The sequence below is a fragment of the Mesocricetus auratus genome, unplaced genomic scaffold, assembly GCF_017639785.1.
Source record: "Mesocricetus auratus isolate SY011 unplaced genomic scaffold, BCM_Maur_2.0 Super-Scaffold_100676, whole genome shotgun sequence".
Classification (NCBI taxonomy): Eukaryota; Metazoa; Chordata; class Mammalia; order Rodentia; family Cricetidae; genus Mesocricetus; species Mesocricetus auratus.
In genome coordinates this window covers 176,663,262-176,682,952 of record NW_024429266.1, presented here as the reverse complement: position 1 = coordinate 176,682,952, position 19,691 = coordinate 176,663,262, and the positions used below count along the sequence as shown (strand labels likewise).

At 45.6% G+C, this 19,691-nt stretch overlaps 1 protein-coding gene across 1 annotated transcript in view; it reads left to right on the top strand.

Moving 5' to 3' along the window:
* Alox5 (arachidonate 5-lipoxygenase) overlaps positions 1-19,691 on the top strand; it is a 45,134-nt gene that overhangs the window by 20,720 nt on the left and 4,723 nt on the right. Inside the window, 4 exon segments of the mRNA NM_001281587.1 lie at positions 7,432-7,554; positions 11,361-11,467; positions 12,218-12,390; positions 15,125-15,271. Coding sequence (NP_001268516.1) covers positions 7,432-7,554; positions 11,361-11,467; positions 12,218-12,390; positions 15,125-15,271 — 550 coding nt within the window.

Here is a 19,691-nt window from a genome sequence, read left to right as displayed (position 1 = left end):
AATTACTCTGGGGAATACGCCTAGAAGCAGATCTGTAGAGTTTCTAAATGTGTGCATCTTCTGAGTTTTCTAGATCTTGGTGATTGTTTGCCCGGGAGTTCTGTCACTTGCCACCCTTAGCTGCTGTTGCTGAGAGACACCATTCCCCTGCATCATCAACACATTCCATCTGAGGTCTTTTCACCTTTGTTGGTCTAATGGGTGACTGTATCTTACGTTTCCTCTTTATAAATTGCTTCATATTCTTGGGTTATACATATGCACTACACACTTAACCCAGATCAATCTCTAAAACAAACAGCTCTCACCTCACAGAAAATGAGGTTATGTAGTGTGAAGCAAATATGAATGACCTTGGCTTGGGACCTTGACTCAGGGACTGTGGATGCTGTGTTCCCACACAGAAGCAATTACATAAACTTACATACTCACAGAATAAGAGACAACTTTAAACCAAAGCATTTTCCAAACACATCAATAGGAACGTCAGTTGTGTGAGCTACAGCGAGTTGGGGAAAACCTGTTACAGATACTATAGTTACCTAGTGGGATTCTCAGCTCTGGGGTTGGTAAAGAAGCTGCCGGACTGTTAATACAGTCCTAAGATTTTACCTGATGGTTGAAAGGGTAATAAGTCAGACAGGGGGAGGTGAAGACTGGATATTAAGGAGACAAAAGGTGGCCCCAAACAGCTTTTCTCTAGATCTGCAACTCTTCATATCAAACTTCTAGTCAGCCAGCCACCCTGTAAAAGCTTTGGAATGAGTGTGGCTTTCTCTTCTAAGGACATTAATTCACAGCTGTTCTGAGCAAGAGTCACATCCTGTGCATACAGAAGCCAAGTGCTGTTTGTTCATGATGCTAAGAAGGCTCGTTCTCTAGAACTGATGAACACAAGGTGGGGCAGGCAGGAGAGCAGGCTTCAGGACAGAGAACTAGTTGGTGAAATTGTTCAGGAAGACATCCTTTATTTATAACAGTTTTCAGCTATCATGATCTCAATCTGATCTTTTTCCTCCCTCTGCATCTGAAAAAGCATTTACATATGACATATAATAGTAGTATTTTCCCTAAAGTTAAAAAATTGAGAACACAGCCTAAAGGGGAAAAATAGAATAGATAGGGAAGCAGGTAGTTAACCAACCAAAAAGTCTTTTTTTTTTAATTCACTACAAAGACATATAAGTTTTATTTGTCAATTAAATGAATAAAGGCATTAAAATAAATCAAATGAAAAATAAGTATTTTATCAGTCTTTTTATAATTAATTAAAATGGGGTTACATCATTTCCCTCCTCTCCTAACTCCTACCCTTCCAGTGTCCACCCATCCCCCAGCTCACAGTCTCTTCTGTAACCATTGTTGCTTCATATGCATCTAAACAAGTCAATGTATAAATACAACCTGCTGAGTCCTTGTCCCTTAAGTATTGCATGCATGCTTATGTTTGTAGGGCTGACCACCTGGCACTTGATAGAAAAGCAAGAGGTTCATCTCCAGGCAAGACGGACTGTCCCTCTCTCAGTGGTTGTTAATTGTTTGTGAGATTTCCCTCAGTCTACGTGGAGATGTCAATTGTTTTGGAATTGTGCAGGTTCTTTTTAGACAGCTATGTTGTCTGGATTTCACGGTGTAGCTTCCCTATCATAGGGACAATCACACAGAAGACTTTGTGGTCCTCCTTACTGTCTTTCCACCACCTCTTCTTTGTTTCCTGAGTCTTAGACACTGGAGTTGTGTGGTAGATATCTCCACTAGGGCTGGACAACACATGATCATTTGTCCTCTTACTCAGACTAGCTGTGGCTTTCTGTAACGGTCTCCTTTTGCTGCAAAAGAAGATTTTTGATGAGGGTTGGATGTTAAACTTATCTGTGGGTGTACAGATAAGTATTCAGAATGCCACTGAGAATTACACTGGTTTGGAAAATTGATGTTAGTAAAGCCTCCTCTATGATCTGTGACCTCCCTAGCCAAGTGCAGTTAGTTAGGTTTCCAATGCCAGGAGTGATTTCTTTCCTGTCAAGAAGGTTTTGAGTCCAAGTAGACAGCTGTTGGTTACTTCCAAGGTATAAGTACCACTACTGCCCCTTCAGGGATATCTTGCCGTGATGGTCATTGTGGCTTTATAGGCAACCACAGCTATTCAAGACTATTGACACTTTCCTCACCTTGTAGCACTATGAAAGTTGGGGGGTCGCTTTTGGCTTCTTTCCAACACAAATCCTCCAAGTCCTATGACCAAAGTGCACAGTGTCCTTAACAGTAAGGACTTACCTTTCACTTCTGGGTGGCAACCAAAGACAATAGCAATAGCCTATATTGTTTTTGGGAACTCTCTTTGATTCCCCAATCAACAACCCAAAAGTAAGTTCTCATTCCTGGTACTGGACTTTTTGCTAGCTAGCTACTCCATGGATCTTGGGGAGAGTATTATCACTCTATATGGTGCCATTTCATATATTGTATGCACTTTCTTTTATATGTGGATATTAGGTTTTAAGCTTTAGATATGTATGTTTCTTTTAAAATAGTCATGGAGGTTAGGTAGGTCATATGAGATCAAGGGAAGGAAGGGATCTCCCAAGGAAGGGAAATAGAACATAGTGTTATGGATAAATAAAGGGGAAACTAAGATAGGTTTGAATGGGGAAGAGGATGGGAGTGCATGGTAAAGGAGGGACTATGGGGAGGAACAACTGGTACTAAAGGCCTTTTGAATATGGAAACTCACAACTCCCGAGTCTTCCTAAAATGTACAAATGGAGTTACCATATAATGGGAGAGACAATGCCACAACTAGATAATATACGTTATCAAGAAAAAACCAAGTCACAGGAATGGGTTACATCTTGTTGAGTCATTAGCCAAAGGTGACCCACAGAAACCCTCCCCCATAAACTATTGCCAATGCTATTGGTTACGCTCCTGAACCTGACAGGAAGTTCCTATTTCTGAAGACACCACTTACTTACGTCATCAAACATGGAAAAATTGAGCTGGTGCCTACACGAACTCACAGAGACTGTGACAGCATGCACAAGACCACACAAACTCAAGCCAGATAAAATCCCAGCAGGGAGAAGGGGAAGAGGGCACAAAGTCCTACCCCTAAACCGGATGCTATTTGAAATTAATACCTGCTCAGAGAGGGAAAATCAGTTTTCTCCAGTGGAATAACACTGGTTATACGAACTGCACTGATAGACAAGCCTCATGCTCAGAAGTAGCTGGTCAACACAAAATGTGCTCCACGTTTGTTTGGGGTTAGTTTGTTTTTTGGTTTGTGTGTGTGTGTGTTTTGGCTTGGTGTCTCTTTTTGGTTTTGTTTTTAAGTTATTATGTGATTTTTTTAGATAGAGAGAGAGTGAATGAGAGAGAGAGAGAGAGTGTGTGTGTGTGTGTGTGCAAGTGCGCACGTGCATGTGTATATTAAAGCATGAATTTTGGGTGGATAGGAAGGTAGGGAAATTTTAGGAGGGGTTGGGGAAAGGGAAAGATATAAAGAAAATATGTTGTATGAAAATTTTTAAAAATAGTTTTTAATGTAACAAAAATAGAATGACCTAATCCAAAAAAAATCCATAAACACTTCACAATGTCTACCATCCTAAGTGTGAGAGATGAGAAATTTATTAAATTTCCTGTATCTGGCTTTCAGGCCTCTAGTGCTTTCTTCCATGGCTCTTTTGCATTTCTTTGGACTTCTGCTAAACATTTGTGTTACATTGCACACACACACACACACACACAGAGAGAGAGAGAGAGAGAGAGAGAGAGAGAGAGAGAGAGAGAGAGAGAGAGTTTGCAAAAAGTAAAGAGTGCATTTTGACACAAAGATGGTGCTCAAATAATTCATTGTAGAATGAGTGAATTTTCCTCTAGGAGAATGGTCAGGTCACACACTAACTATAATCTTTTTCTGTTTCCTTGTTGAATTCTTCCTTTATCGTGCTTCATGAGCACGAATGTCTTTCTACACTGAATTGCACCACCTGCATCTCCTTACGCACTCTCCCTCCAAATCCGATGTCTTTTCTGCCTCTTCCTTATTTCAGTCTAGTTCCTTATGGCCTTCCTCATGGAGTGTGGGGTTTTGCGTATCCTCCCCCCCCCACCGATTTATGTCTGTGGATATGAAAGCCTTTGACTGCTGTGGACTGCCTGCCTGTGTGTCTCATTCAGTGGAAAGGACATGGGTGTCTGACTTCGGAGGCCAGCAGGAAGTTCCTCCATTCTTGTTCAATGGTCCCACTTCCGCAGGAGCTAAATGTTTGCCCCTTGGTGTAAACGGACATTCCCCTGTCCTGTCTCAAAGCTGCTTCCAAATAATCACTCAGAGGCTTATATTAATTCTTAATGCTCAGCCAATAGCTCAGGCGTATTACTAGCTAACTCCTACATTTAAATTAACCCATATTTCTATCTACGCTTTACCACACGACTCAAGGCTTTTTGCCTCATTTTCTACACATCCTGCTTGTTCGGAGGCCGTTGGCTGGCATGGCCTTGACTCCGCCATTCTTCTCCCCATCATTCTCAGTTGGCTTTTCTGCCTAACCTTATCAGGCTATTGGTCAGTCAGCTTCCATACTAAACCAATCAGAGCATAATTTACACAGTGTACCTTGGTGTTCTATCCTGAGAAACCCCTTACTGAGCTTATAAAACAATGTCCAAACACTGAAGAAAACTTAAGAAAATTTAGGGCAGATGCCGGGCTCAATGGATGAAAGCACTTTCTGTGGAAGCCTGATGGCCTGAGTCTAGTCTCAGAACTCGCTGAAGGAAAGAGCCAACTTCCCAGAGCAGTCCTCTGAGGTCCTGTTCCATCCAGAAGCTACGGCTTTAAGAAACAAAGCTACTCAGGAGAGCTCCAACTGCACCTCCTGCAACCCCTGCCCACACCACAGTTGGCCAAGGCGTGCTGACAAAGGCTCCTTCTCTCCTTCCTGCTGCAAACAGGCCCAGCCTTCCCACTGCTGCCAAGAGCCAGGGACACTTTGAATTGTGACTCACTTCTTATCAGCTCCTTCCTGGATTAGGGATCACAGTAACTTACAGCAGCTCTCCCTTGGGGAACCAGAAGTAAAGAATCAACTCTTCCTTCAGCTGCAGTCTGGGATGAAGTTGCCACTGTGGTGGTCAGTGTTACTAAAGGACTGGTTTACTGAAATACATCTCAGTGGTGTTTTGTTGTTATTTTTGTTTTTGAGACACAGTCTCACTGGCCAGGAACTAGCTATGTAGAGCAGGCTGGCCTCAAGCTCACAGAGATCCTCCTGCATCTGCCTCCTGTGAGTTTGGACTAAATATGTATGCTACCATGGATGGTCCTGCCTATCTGTTTTTGGACCATCACTCAATGGTATGCACACACCTACACTCACATGTACTCATGCATGTTATCTACTCACAAGTTAATAATAAATATTAATTTAAAAAGTAAAATAAAATGTGAATACTGCCAGGCGGTGGTGGTATGCACCTTTAATCCCAGCACTTGGGTGGCAGAGGCAGGCAGATCTCTGTGAGTTCCAGGTCAGTCTTGTTTAGAGAAGCCTTGTCTGGAAAACAAAACAAAACAAAAACAGTGAATGCTATCCCTGGTACATATCCCTGGATCATTGAAAACTTTAGCTCCACTCAACCCCTTTGAAGTCCCGAGCATGAAGAGCAATGCATTTATTATGTGGCTGATGCTATCTGACTGAGGGCGGTCATGCAGTGGAGTTCCCCAATGACTGCCTCAGTGTTAGATGTGTATTGGAAACACCTCTATTCATTTTTCCAAATTAAAAAAGAAACATTCATACCAGGCTTGGTGGCGCATGCCTTTAATCCCAGCACTCAGGAGGCAGAGGCAGGCGGATCTCTTGAGTTTGAGGCCAGCCTGGTCTACAGAGCAAGTTCCAGGACAGCCTCCAAAACAATACAGAGAAACCATGTCTCGAAAAACCAAAAAAAAATCATACAACTGTCGTTTTATTCTTATTAACGTGCTTGTGGTAAGGGTCACACACACACACACAAAAAAATAGGTTTCCATGAGGCCTATCAGGGGGGCCTAGGAGTGCGAGATTCCTGATAGGCAGTGGGGACACAAATAGGAAAACAAAAAGGTAGCCAACTTCCAGCATCTTCCCCACACTCTTGACCTGAGGCAGAGCAAGCCTTAAAGGCCTGGAGAGTGTATTCTACTACCAGTAAGGCTCCTGGCTGGTGGCGTGGCCAACAAGTTCAAGGCCAGATCAGGACATTTTATCCCTAAATTGAGGGTATCAATCAGCTTCGCCCTTTGTTCAAACTGACAAGCCTTAAATTTGAGCAGAGACACTCCTCACAGATCCTTAAAGCCCTGGCCAGGGAGGAGAGAGCAGATTTCTGACTCTGCTCTCAGATTTGTGATATTCCAAACTCCGCATTTATGGTTTAATTGGTCCATTAGCATTTGCACATGCAGTTTCTTTTCAGGAATTTTCCTTTTTAAGAGAGTCAGCCCATGAGCCAGCCAAACACCAAGGAGAACAGTGAGGAGTTTATCATGGTGACCGCACAAGGTCAAGTTAAAGTACTGCAGACATCTGGATGCCTGAAATCTGCCTCCTAGGAGGAGCTATAAAAGGGAGGACACATGAAAACTCTGACCTCAGAATGGGTATTTCAGCTTCTAAACAAAAGCAACTCATTCTCTCTGTCCCAAATGAGTTAACAAGGATTTTGCTTTCTTTAGTTTTGTTTTCTGAGATTGGTTGGTGAGTTATTTTAAAAAAAGTAAAAAGGATGCATAAATGATGACTATGAAGGTGGTAAGAGTTAAATATCTTCTCTGTAGTTAGTGTCTGGCTTTGATTGCGACCATCTCTAAACCTATTGTGGCCAGATGTCACAAGGTGCATTCCCTCAGTGGTCTGTCTGTACCTAGTGTTCTTTCTCACTTCCTCTAATGCCCTATGAGAGCATGAAAGCCCTTCCCTAACCAGCACACATGGAATCAGGATGTGCCCTGACCAAGCTGGCAGGACATTTGACACTCTGGTGGAGTCTGGCATGAGAGTCTTAAAGCCCTCTTCCTTTGACTGTCAAGGCAAACCCACCCTAGGGTCTATGCATATTCAAAGTCGCTGTGTTAAGTTAGGGTTTCCTTCCTTACTCCCTTCTATGCACTAGTTCACATCTGTTCCATTCCCCAACTCTTGGGTATAAACCAGTCTCAGATCTCTACAGTTGTGATCAGGACACAGCAAAAGTGATTGTCACACAACCTTGGCAGGTGTCCTAGTACCTCAGCTTATACTGTGTTAGGCTTATAGTGGGAAAATCAGCTTCCACCTATAACCTTTTCTGACAACGCGGCAGCCTTCAGCTCAGGGGACCAACCAAAGGACAACCATCCTTTAACACAGCTTCTTTTCTCCTTTCTTGTGCTAGGTGGATGGAGTGGAACCCTGGCTTCCCGCTGAGTATCGATGCCAAATGCCACAAGGATTTGCCCCGAGACATCCAGTTTGATAGTGAAAAAGGAGTGGACTTTGTTCTGAACTACTCAAAAGCGTAAGTTTTAGGAACTTCAGGTGGCCCCTCTAGTAGCTGGGTAGGGGCTATTGTTAGAAATGAGTTTGGGATCACAAGGAAAGAGAGCATCATTTCATCTGTCCAGACAAGGCAACTGCATGATCGCTAGTGTGTGCTCTGACGAGTGAACACACACCAAAACACGAATGCACTTCGTTTTTATTCTAGCTCAAGTGACAGCTCTGTTTTCCCCATTGACTGGATCCAACTTACAGTCTTAAATTAACTGGCTAGTCTGAAAAGACTGGAATACAGTCGTGGACCTTTGTCTAAATAAAGGTTTCACTGGGAGTGTGTGTGGGGGGGGAATGTAAACATTTCCATAAAGGTTTTATAAGGTTGTGGGAGAGGGACACAAGAAGATTTTAATTTCTTGTCCCTAACACAAGTTTTATAGTGTTTGACAGAAAAGACTAATGTTTGATCTTTTTTACAATAGGACCCTTGTTGTTTTTCTCTGAGGGCCTTGAGTTGAGCCCAGTTCAGCTGAACACCATTCCCAATGCATTTGTGTATATCTGGCCCAGGGGATAGCTGCTCGTTACACAATCGGATTATGACCTGTATCTTGACAGCCTTGACCCAGCGGTCTTCCAATACTAGCAGCACCGTGCTTTCCGCCCAGGAAGGGGCTGTACTTACAATATTCCATCACCAACCACCCCAGTTGACTCCTTCTGTGGCCAGTCTACCTGAAGATAGTGTCCAGACTGTTACCAAGAGGCAGATTCTGTAGTGACAATGGCTAGAAAGACAGTGTTGGTCCTAGGATGAAGACTCCCAACCATTTGTCTTAGTGACCTCATGGAGTAGGCACATGTATTAGTGTTCTATTGCTGTGAGGAGACACCATAACCAAGGAAACTCATTAAAGAATCCATTTCAGGGCTTTTCAGAGGCTATCATCACAGTGGGAGTATGGTGGCACACATGGTGCTGGAGAAGCAGCTGGGAGCTTTACATCCTGATCCACAGGCAGACAGAGAGAGGAGCCCTAGATCTGGTGTGGGACTTTGGAATTTCTTAGCCCATCTCATCCAAAAATGGGGGCCAGCCACAGCATATATTGCCCCCTCTTTGCTGTTGAGAAACTTGAGAAACAAGAAGGTTGGAGACCTTGCCTAAGATCCTTTGCTAATAAGCAACAGAGACATTGAACTCTGGGTTACATCACTGCAAGATGCTGACACAATCATGGATATTATAAAAAAAAACTATAAAAAAGTATAGATCTTCAGTCTCACCCCAAGGTTAGCAAGGACAGCTTTCATACTATACTTTGACTCTTAGAGAATTTTTATAATCATGCACACCTAGAAAATCTAAATTCATGAAGCCCAACTGAGCTTTATACTCCCCTGAGGACTTTTGGCACTTCCTAGCACCTACCCAGCACAACCATAGACAAGTCATTGAGTCATTGAGTAGGACCCGACTTCACACCCAACAGGCAGCCAGAGCTGACAGTCAGTCAGTATCCTCAGTCTGGGTGTTTTCTAACTATAGACTCCTTTTAAAACTTGACAGCTATTATCAGTCATTTCTAGGTAAGGAAACAGATTCCAGTGGATGAAGGTCAAATACTTTACCTATACACATTAAGGCAGAAACTAACTGCGGTAGTTTGAATGAGAAATGGCCCTATAGGTTTGGGCATATGAACTCTTGGTACCCAGGTGGTGGTCATATTTAACAAGGTTTATATAGGAGGTGTGGCCTTTCTAGAGGAAGTATGTCACCGGAAGTGGACTTTGAGAGCATCACTCCTCTCCCTATTCACTCTCTTGCCTTGTGTTTGCATTTGAAGATATGAGCTCTCAGCTTGTTGGTCTTGGTGCCTGCTGCTATGCTGTTCCCACCATTATGAACTCTAACCCTATGGGACATGAGCCAGAATAAACTCTTCCCTCTATAACTTGCTTGGTTATGATGTTTTATCACATCACCAGAAAATTAACTTGGAGGGTAGCAGAGAGTAGGCTGTGGCTGTGAAGAGCCTGACCATGTTTCTGTTGTTATTTCTTTTTTTTAGCTTTATTCAGTTGGCTGTGGGTCTTTTTGTTTTGTTTTATTGTTTTGGCATATAAAAGACTTTGGAACTTGGGACTAGAAAAGCAGTTGGATGCTGTAAATGGAACTTCACAAGCTATCCTCGTAGGAAATTGAAAGACACCACTGGTGAGAGCAATGCAGACTGGCTCAAAAGTTTTCAGAGGGAAGCAAGGACTCTAATAGCCACTGGGCTGGGGTCGATCCTGGGCTATTTTGGCAAAGAATCTGGCTTGTTTTCTGTCCATGTCCTGAGAGTTTACCTAAAGCTAAATCAAAAGGTAATGGAACAGCGCCTTTGGAAATTTTGAGACGGCATAATGTCAAGTTTGTGTCTGTTTATTATTAATAATGCTCATTCAGGTCTACAGAGAAAGAGAGAGAGAGAGAGAGAGAGAGAGAGAGAGAGAGAGAGAGAGAGAGAGAGAGAGAGAGAGAGAGAGAGAGAAAGCAGGGCAGTAAGGAATGCAAGTGTCCAATCTGGAGAGAGAAAAGGGTAGGAAGTTTAACAGGCAAGACGTGTGTTAGAGGAGAGGTTGCACATGCTAAGGAGCTGAGCACAGCTAAGGAGAGGACTCCTATGAAACTGAAACAAGGGATGGGTGCCTAAAAGGAAAGTCCTGCCCCGGTAAGTTTCCAGCTTGTGAAAGAAGCCTCCTATACAGATTTCTGCTCTAGAAAGCAACTGAATGAAGGTTCTGGTGCTGGTGTGACTCAGGAGGGCCAGGGTCCATCCCAAGCTGGCAGCTGAACTCCACTGTGCCACCCATGAGGTGCTGACTTCAGAGAGGTGAAGGATGTAAGAAGGAAGGAGCTGTGGATTCTTCCTCCATGGAGTTACAAAGGCACTAAGGCGGGCATTGTGTGGCAAGGGTGTCCCTAGATGAAAACCATGAGAAAGCCAGAGGCTCTGAGAGGCTATTGCATCACGTTGTACAAATATGGCCTGGGTTGCAATGGAGATCACGAGATACTAGAGATGTCAGAGCTGAGACATCTGCCAAGGAGACTAGCACACACAGACTGGAGAACCAGCCCAAGAGAGAGATGTATGTTGCAGTCAGCACAGCTGGAAGGGCAGAGCTGTTGAAGCCCTTTGACAGCTACATTAGAGCTTGCTCTGCGGGGTTTCCGTCTTCAATCCTCTGGCTCCTTGCTATGCCTACTTTCCTCTCTTGTGGAATGGTAATGCATACTCTGTAGCATTCTGTGTTGGAAGAATGCATTTTTCTCCTTGATTTTATGAGGGTCACAATTAAGACATTGCCTTGAGTCTCAGAAGAGACTTTGAACTTTTAAACAGTAGTGAGATCAAAAGACTATGGGGACTATGGATTTGGACTAAATGCATTTTGCTCTATGATATGGCCACAGATCTATAGGGCCAAGGAAGTGGAGTGTGGCTTGAGTGAGAAATGTCCCCCATAGGTTTGGAGGTGGTAATATTTGATGGTGCTGTTTGGGGAGCTTAGGAGGTGCAGGTTGCCTCAGTTTTAGTTTGTGCTCTACAAAGGAATGGATGAACACATGCATGAAGAGGTAGCACTCAAGACTCTTCTGGAGACCACTGGCCTGGGCTCTTACACAGCTGAGGTGCAGTAGAAAGAGCATGGGGCACATTTCTGCCCTGGTCCGACAAGGCCAGCACCTGCTCTCTGGGAACTGTCCGAGTATGGAGTGAAGACACTCTGCAGAGGCACAGTGTGCAGGCAAGGTGACCTGTCCCTGGTTTACAGGATGGAGAACCTGTTCATCAATCGCTTCATGCACATGTTTCAGTCTTCCTGGAATGACTTTGCAGATTTTGAGAAAATCTTCGTCAAGATCAGCAACACTATTTCTGGTAAGAGAAGGCTCCTGGAGTGGTGGGGGGTGGGGAAGTTTACTTTTCTTCCCGAGACTGGCTGACATCCGACTCAAGCACCCTCAAAATCTCACCAGAAGTCTCAATGCTATCAGGACTTTCTGTTTACACAAATACATCATTTGTGGCTCTTCTGCACAGAGCCAAGACAGGACTGGGCTATTTCTTTTTAAGCATTTACATTAAAGTAGCATTGGAGGTTGACTTGGTAGCCCAGCAGTTAAGAGCTAATTCTGCTCTCACAAAGCTGCAGTTCCCAGCATCCACACTGGGTGGCTCACAACCACAACTCCAGGTTCAGGAGGATCCAAAGTCTCTGATTTCTGTAGACGCTTGCACTCAAATGCAGACACACACACACACACACACACACACACACACACACACACACACACACAAATAATAAACAAAAGTAGTAGAATTAAAATTTAAAGCAACCTTGGGGTCCTTAGGACCAGGATGTGTTTGCTTAGAGCCCTGATACTTTACTGGACAGTGATGGATGGAGAGTTGTAAGAGCCATCATTCTTTAAGGACTCAAGAATGGTTGGACAAAGCTGCTGACCTCAGCATAGGGGACCAGTTCTCTCCCTTCTCATGCCACGCTGAATGACTATAGACCTGAGTTGCTTGAAAAGGGGTCCCTGCAAAGACTCGTCCTTAGGCAAGGCCATGGGGGCTTGCCCAGATGTCCTGTCTAGGGGGCGTGCCCTCCCATTCTCCCCACAGAGCGAGTCAAGAACCACTGGCAGGAGGACCTTATGTTCGGCTACCAGTTCCTGAATGGCTGCAACCCCGTACTCATCAAGCGCTGCAGAGAGTTGCCTCAGAAGCTCCCGGTGACCACAGAGATGGTGGAGTGCAGCCTAGAGCGGCATCTCAGTTTAGAACAGGAAGTACAGGTAGGATTGCTGGCTGGAGACAGTCCTTCCCCAGAAGCCACTTCCTGCTGCCAACGCTTGCTAATCCCAGACTGCTGGTTTACCTGTTTGACTGGCAGAATGAAATCAGAAGTTTTTTTTTCTTTTTCCTGGCAGCAGCACCCATAAGGGTCTTGGGCACTGTGCAAGCCATCATCAGCTGTCTCAGAGCTGCAAACCTAGTGTCAGTGTTTGCAATACCCATATCAATAATTACAAGAGGGCCTGTAGTGTGTCAGGCATTGTGACAGGTGTGTTCTATACATGGTCAACCAAGCATCAACCACTTTGCAAAAGAGAGAATACTGGTTAAGGAAGTAGGCTTTGTGAAGGGACAAAAGGCAGAAACTGGTAGAATTTATTACTTTCTAACTAGAACGTGTATGCCACCTGTGTCTCCCTCACCTGCCCAAGCCAGTCTCTCCTAGCTCTCGTTTGCAGGCTCAACCCTTCCCTCCCAGATCCAAGGCTACCCTTGTTTTGAGACAGAAAGAATTCAAACTGATCTGGCTTGTATCTACAGGATCTTTCAGGCATTCCCATGTTAGATTTTTTTTTCGGTTTTTGTTTGTTTGATTGTTTGCTGAGAGTCCTAATGACAACCCTCAGTATCCTATCTTCTCCCTCTCCCCATTGCAGTCGGCATCACTGGGCCTGCCATCTCCAGTTGTCCATGTAGCCTCACTGCCCCTGGTCACCCTGTATAGGTACCCAGCTCACACAGAGACTCCAAACACACATTGTTCAGCCCTAACCTCCTGCCTACTTGTCTTTGGGAGGTTACCTACCCAACTGGCGTTGGGTTCCCGACCCACTCAAGCAGTTCTTCCACAGTCTTCTGAACCTGCCTGGGTCCCTGGATACTACCTAACCATATGGACAGCCAGCAATAACAATAACAATTCTTGCACCCACCCCCATGCACAGAAACCAGCATCTTAGAACCAAGAGGACCAGAACAGCTGTCATTGTTGCTAGTCACCCAAAAGCAGGCCCCTGCTTGTTCTACAAGGCAACATCCTCTTACTGGTGAGCCCCTGCCACTTCCAGGGAAGGTGGCTTATGGGTTATCTTCACTTTGAGCTGACCCATCAAACACATGATCGTGATGTTCTTCTGTGGTTTAGATCACCAGGCAATTATCCAATAATCTAACAGCCGACACTGACTAGACTCTTACATACATACTACCTTGTCTCTTGCTCTGTCCCAGACTAACACAACAGCACAGTTCTTAAGACCCTCCCTTGTTCTTAACATCTTCCTTTGACAGCCTCAGTGACATGCTAAATTCACAGCTCCTAAATTGTTTTGCTTTCAGTATTGGGAATTGGACCCAGAGCCTCGCATGTTTCAGCAAAGTTCTCCCACAAAAGCTATGTTACCTAACTCTAAATATTTTTTAATCTTTCTCAGTGTCATTTACTTTTGGAACATGAATAGAAGAACCCATGAAGGACCCTGTTTTTCCCTGTATCTGTGCAGAGTAGCCCCATCTCTTCCTTTCCTGTCCTGGACAGCAATGCTAAATTTCCCAGCATTGAACATGATCTAAATGAAGTCCTGTGGGGCATCAGGTTGTTTGACTTCTCTTATCTACCCCATCTGGCTCCTCAGAGTTGTCTTGCAACTTCCTTCATGAGAATCAAGCAGGTTTCAGTTACAATGAACCTAAGTTAGTCATGGCCAGTCTTTCATCTTAGCTTTGAAATTCCATGTGTAAACCAGCTTTAGAGCTAGAAAACTGAAACCCATTGATTTTGAATCCTACTTGTAACCAGAGTTTTAGGACAAAAGCCCAGGTTCATGAGACTGAGACAGGCTAGGCGAGGCCACCCAGCCCAACACACTAACAAAAGAGATAAGTATTATAGTAAAAAGCAGACAGAGATTTAATCAATGGGGACACATGGGACAGAAGAGATAATGGAATCCAGTGACCCCAAATCCATCTTGGGACACTGGCATGAGATTTAGAATTAAGTAGAGAAAGACCTGGGACAGGGGATAAGATATGGCTTAGTAAGCAGTCCTGGCCAAGGTGTGGTCTTTTGATCATTGTTTTGATTCCGCAATAGTCCAAAGACATCTTCCCTGCTGGTTGAAGGGACAAATCTGGTTTCTCCAGGCTATAGTATGGCTATCCTGGTGCAAGTGTGAGTGTACCAGTCCTGGTAGGTGTTAGCTGTTTCTGGTATCCAAGACTGTAACTTACTATAAATTCTTGCGGCAAATATTTTGGTTTCAAATAAACCTCAGAACCATGAAGGAGACAACTTAGAACTTCTGTTCTGTATGATACATGAATGGATCGCTATGTTGAATGTAAATGCTGTATTAAATATATACTGCAGGAGAGAATGAAGATGTATCTGTGTCCTTGGCCTTGAAGAGAGAGAAAATAGGTTTGACAGACACTCTTCCAATGATAAACATACTGACTTGCAGAGCTGGCAGGAGTTTGACCCAAAGTGAAAAACACAAACACAAAACAAAGGCAGAGATAGCAAGCTGTCACCCTGCATTTGGTTACTGTGCACACTCAAGTGAGGAGTCATGCGTCTTAGTTAACAGTTTCTAGGTGCTTGTTACATACTAAATTACAAGGAAGTGAGCGGGATGTCCTGAAGGCCATCACTCACATCCTACTTCCGGCTTGGCTCTCGGGTCCATTTCTGCTTACAGTATCTTGAATATATATCTCTGCCTCATGCAGGAAGGGAACATTTTCATCGTGGACTACGAGCTACTGGATGGCATCGATGCCAACAAAACTGACCCCTGCACACACCAGTTCCTGGCTGCACCCATCTGCCTGCTGTATAAGAACCTAGCCAACAAGATTGTTCCCATTGCCATCCAGGTAGGTGGGCAGCTGACCCACAGCCCTTCTGTGTGACTTGGACCTCAGGAGTGAGGTTGGGAAGGACCCTCTGGGGCAGCTCCACCTATCCTGTCAGGGGCATTTACAGCTCTCACTCCAGCTTCCACTGGGTTAGAAGACAAAAATGAGCTACTGGGACCCAGTGCTGCTGTGAAGCAAGCTGTCTGCACCACAAGGGGCAGACAGTGGCTTTCCCAGACAGCTTGAGAAATTCCCTCCTGGGATCGAGCACACTGGGGAGGATTTGTCCTGCAATGACATGCTCTTCCTCCCACTCACCTCCTGACCAGTGTTCCCAAGTGAACATGCCCACACAAGCCAGACAGGTGAAGCCCAAAGTCAAGCTGCAAATAGAAGCCACTGAGCAGAGTCAGAGTCCTCACCAGTACCTGAGCATTGTCTTCCACGCAAATGGATTATTGCAATCCCAAGGACGGTGGAGGGCCAGCGGAGCAGTCTCGTGGGAGGCAGATGGGCACAGGGTCTCAACTCTCTGCCCTGTGAGAGCTAACTGCAGAGAGCAAAGATAAGGCTAGGAAAGGCAAAGCAGGTGTAGGGGAGGTCACTGGGGGGCAGGGCTTTACAGAGGCCCTGTGGGGGGATGCAAAGAGGAGAGGTCAGCACACGGTGCTGTGACCAGGACGCTGGGTGCATGGGAATAATGTCAGCTGGATGTGCAGCTCACCCTGCACAGTCCCAAAGCCTGGGAAGTCCAAGAGGTCCTGAAAACTGCTGTGTGTTAAGTACCTAAGAGCAGACACTATGCTCCATCTTAAACAAAAGACCAAGACGCTGTAAAACTGTGACACATTTTAAATTTCCCAGCAAATCTGTTAGTTTTAAATAAACCTCTGGACCACAGGTTCAGAACTTTTTTTTGGTTTTTCGAGACAGGCTTTGGAGGCTGTCCTGGAACCTCGATCTGTAGACCAGGCTGGTCTCAAACTCACAGAGATCCGCCTGCCTCTGCCTCCCAAGTGCTGGGATTAAAGGTCACTGCCCGGCCTCAGAACTTTTAGAATGTTTGTTCTGTTCAATATGATGCATGAATGGCCCACTACAGAAACATCACTGTGTTGATATAATTATCAACTATATTATGTTGTCCCAGAGGAGAGACCACATAATGAAGCATATGCATTGCTGACACCCTGAACACTCTGGATCTAAAGCATGTGACATCCACACAGTGCCTGTCTCCATTTGTGTAATCACCACCTTACGGATTACTGTCTTACCCAGCTAAGGAGACTAAGGTGCCCATCGTGAGCCACAGAGGTGGGATTCAGGCTGGCTGTCTCAAGCCTGAAGTTTAGCTCATGTTTGTACTCCCAGGCTGTGAGTTCAAGACAAGCCTGGGCTACTGAGTGATACCTAGTATCAAAATTTTAATTAATTAACAAAGCAGTGGGCTACATGTCTCCACTCCTAGTTGCCCAGGACCTCTGCACTCCAGGAGTCCTTAGCCTCTTATCAGAGAAAGTTCTGTGAGAAGCTAAAGCATTAGATGAAGGCACAGGGGATATGGGAAATCACCAATGGAAGAAGATGCCAGGATGAGTTACCTTGGACAGGTGTGCTTGTCTAGTTTGTCTCAGTCACATGTTTATTAGAGCCTCTTAGAACCAGGGGCCTGGCTTAGATCTCAGATCTTTCCATTGCTAGCAGGAAGCAGGGCATTAGACAAGCCACAGGATCTGGTTAGCCTGTCTCTGTGCCTGCCCAGAAGAATGAATGCCGCCCAGGGCAGAGGTAGCAGCACATCCCCAGGTCAGCACTTGAGCAGGGTCCACAGGTGCTGCCGCAGTCTGGATTTCAGGCTGGGCTGTGAAAGCACCATGGATCTCAGTGTTGAGGATGCCATAGCCGGGGCAGTTGAAGCAGTGCTAAGGTTCCTGGTCAAGACTTTCTGAGGATCAACAGAGCAGCATGCTAGAGGATGGGGATCATGGCTCTGGTTTTGTGTGAGGCTGCAGACATCGTGAGTGTCCAGAGGGCTGGCGGGATGAAGACATGTCCAAATCAGGAAGTGCTACAGCACTGTGCACCTTCCAAGAGGACTATATTAGCCCTCAGCTGATTTGGATCTCCATAAGGCTATTACCGAAGTGGAAAAGCAAGCCACGGAACATGGATGATATCATCTCATTTATGCTAATGAATGCAGGAACGCAGCGCACCACAAACTCTACAAGGGTAGACACTGGTGTGGACTTGGTGAAACAAAGGACACAGGTCACTAGGCTGGGTACAGAACAGGTTGGGGAACAAAGGAAGAAGAGGCCTTAGCAAGGCTTGGTTTATGAAAAGTAGACACAAATGCACACATGTACAAAGACCCACAGAAGCAGTGAGCTTGTGGCTGGGTATGAAGGGACACTCTCACTGTTTCTTGTCCTGCCCTGTAAAGCTGGGATAGTCTAAAGCTGTGGTTCTCAACCCGTGGGTCATGACCCCTTTGGAAATCAAACAATCCTTTCATAGTGGTTGCCTATGACCACCAGAAAACAAAAATATTTATACTGTGATTCATAACAGTAGTAAAATTACAGTTACGAAGTAGCAATGAAAATAATTTTATGGCTGGGTGTCACCACAACACAAGGAACAGTATTGAAGAGTCGCAGCATTAACAAAAGTTGAGAACCACTGGTCTAAAATAATAAGCATATATTATTTACTAGTCAGAAACAAAAGATAACTTTACTTCAAAAGGTTTTAAAACAATGCAAACATGTTTCCCTGGGCATATTGTAGAAGACCTGGAACAAGCACGAGACTGGGGCATGGGGATGTGGCAGGTCATGTATAAAAGCCTGCCAAGGGTGCTCGTGTGCGGTATGGTCAGACGTGGAGGAAAAAGACCTACAGTGTGGTAGGGCTACAGCAGACTGGGCATTCGGGCTCAGCTCTGGACCTCCAGTGACCCAGAGAGTGGCCTTCTCATTGTAGGCCTCACTTCCTCCCTTTACAGAGTTGGAAGGGTGAGGTCAGCTTAAGGTGGGGATTTACCGATAACATACACACCCCTAGTACACAGAGGTCTCTGAAGCCAGTTCGTGAGGATGCCTGAGCAGGATGGTGTCCGTGTGCTCTAGGATGCCGTCTGTGGGCAGCTAGGAAACAGAGTGAGCATTGGCAGGCACAGGTTCCATTCATTCTCAGGAAGCAAGGACACTGGAAGTGGACCAGGCCTGGGGCCTCAAAGCCTAAGGCTCCAGCTCCTACAGGTTCCAAACCTTCCACAACAGTCCTGCCAGCTAGTAACCAAGTGCTCAAACACCGGGAACATCACATTTAAACCACAAAGCCACCTTCCATAGTAGTTAGGGGGCACAGTCAAGTCTGTTCCCAGGGCTCTGCTGGAAATCTCTCCACTGACAGTCCCTCAAGTCCCTTCATGGCTACTCCTGGCTATATAATCTGCTTGTGGCACACTGCTCTCCCCAGGTCCTTTGGAACGCTAGGTCTTCCAAGGTTTCCTTGTCTGACAAGGTGGGGGAGACTAGTTGCCATTTTCCAGACTCACAGGGATCTCACTCCCCGGTTCTGAAGGGAAGCTTGGTAAGAGCAAAGGGAGTGTGGCTCAGCAGGAATGTGCTTGCCTTGCCTGGGTTTGATGAGCACTACTGCATGTGTGCATGAGTATGTACACACACACACACACACACACACACACACACACACACACACGCGCGCGCGCGCGTGCGCGCGCGCGCACGTGCATACACACCACCACCACCACCACCACCAGAGACATGACTGCTGTCACAAACAGCGCTAGGAACCACAGCCTGGCCTGGTGTTGGCGACAGAGACATAATGGACTACCTTATACAGTGGTGTCAGCAGCTAAATCACCAAGAACTTCAGGGGCTTCGTTTTCTGGCTTTAAAGATATCAGTTTTTAAATAACAGACAACAAACTCTTCACATTTTAAAGAAAAACCACTTGGCCCAAGCACAGTGCAAGCGAAAGGGTTAAGTCAAGTAGGGCCCTTGGGTGCAAGGCTTAGGGGTGGGGCTCAGAGCAGAGCTCCAGCTGCAAAGCCTGACCTGGGAGTGGGGACTCAGCAACAGGAGGCCCAGGCCCAGGAGGAGCTCAGTCTGGCAAACAGCAGCATTCCACCCCAGGGTGGGGGAAGGACAATGGAGGGGGCTGCTGAGCAGCAGTGGGTGAAGGGGGAGGAGCCAGGCAGGGGGGCGGCAAGGAGGAAAGCATGGGCCATGGTCTCTTGCAGCTGCTTGCTCTATTTCTGATGTCTACACCACTGTCTCCGCGTTGCAGGCAAGGACTTTACAGCTCCCAAGCAGTTGTAAGATGCATCACTAGGGCCCTCCACCACTACCCACATGCTTCTTGTGATTCGAAAGTCACTGTTGATGTTTGGATTCTTCT